Source organism: Plasmodium reichenowi (genome assembly GCF_001601855.1).
Source record: "Plasmodium reichenowi strain SY57 chromosome Unknown, whole genome shotgun sequence".
Lineage (NCBI taxonomy): Eukaryota > Apicomplexa > Aconoidasida > Haemosporida > Plasmodiidae > Plasmodium > Plasmodium reichenowi.
Window position 1 is genome coordinate 1,255 of NW_017962433.1, and position 1,498 is coordinate 2,752.

General features: G+C 17.0%; 1 protein-coding gene across 1 annotated transcript; it reads right to left on the bottom strand.

The window, feature by feature from the left end:
• Positions 1–1,025: 1,025 nt before the first annotated feature.
• PRSY57_0021900B (DnaJ protein, putative) lies at positions 1,026–1,498 on the bottom strand (the record flags this gene model as incomplete). Its single annotated transcript, XM_020114292.1, has 1 exon — positions 1,026–1,498. A coding segment is annotated over one exon (473 nt), but the record flags the coding sequence as incomplete, so codon positions are not given.

Sequence of the window (1,498 nt, forward strand, 5' to 3'; positions counted from 1 at the left end):
ATATATAATAATCAGAATAAAATTTTTAAAAGAATAATACACAAATATATTGAAAAATGAGAAAAGGACAATCAACTACATTTTATTTATAAAAATAGAATAACAATCCTGTTATTTTTTATATGATAAAATCAAAATAATGTAATTATATAAAAACCTCATAAAATAATTAAATTTTTTTGTTTTTTTTCTTCTTTTACTAATGTGACATAAATATATATATATATATATATATATATACTTGTGCATAATATTAATCTATATTGTTTTTCTACAAAATATGTAATTTTTTTTAAATATTCTCATAAAACAAATTTTTATTTTAATTTTAATTTTAATTTTTATTTTAATTTTAATTTTTATTATTATTTTTAGTTGTTATTTAAATGTTTTATCTTTTTATATAAATATATATTTACATTATATAAGATAAAACGTGAAATGTTCTGAATGAATTTTTCTATAAATTGACAAAATACAAAGTTTCTAAAATATATGTATATACTATGACACATATATGGTCTTATAAAAATAACCTAAAATACATAAAATGTATTATATATATATTGTATTCTATTAATTATGTAAATGATTAATATATCATCATTTTGTTAGTTTATATATATATATATATATATATATATTTTTATTACCATATATTTATAATTAAATCCTTCACAATTCTTTATTACCTATTTCTTATTCATACATTTTTATATACTTTAAAATCACAATTATTTTTAAAAATAGATATTAATCTTTAATAACACAATTATTAAGTTTGACATAAGAAAAGTAATATATTACATTTTATCATTTATTATTTAGTTTTTTTCTGTTTTTTTATTCACAATCAAAATTAACATAGAAATATACAAATAAGTACTTTTTTTCATGCATACATAAAACAAAAGAATAAGTAAAACAAAAGTCCTTTCATTTTATATTACACAAACACAAAACACATTATATAATACGCACATACATATATATATTTATATATTTATATTTTTTTTTTATATATTTTATTCATGAGATTTTTGTAGCATTAAGCTTCCTAATAATTTCATTCTGTGAGCTCTTTTTGAATGAACACTTGCATCTACTGATTTATCCTTTAGTACGTTATATGCACATTCTCTTATAGTTTCCTCAATATCGCACAAGTTGATATTTAATATAATTTTTAATAATTGTTGTAATAAATGGTAGTGTTCGTTAGAAGATAAATTAATATTTTCATTAAATAAATTATCATATACTACATTAACACTATTGTGTAAGTTATCGTTTACAACTTGTAATTTATTTAAGTTATGTTTTGCTCTTCTAAAACATGGATTAACAGATTCCGTAAAAGGATAAAATTTTTTTAATAATGAAACAAAATCATTTACATTTTGATTCAAAATAGCATTATTTCTATTAATTCTTTCATCAGCTAAATTTACATATATACCATGATATACGTTATCAAAATTATCTGTTTGTTCTATAT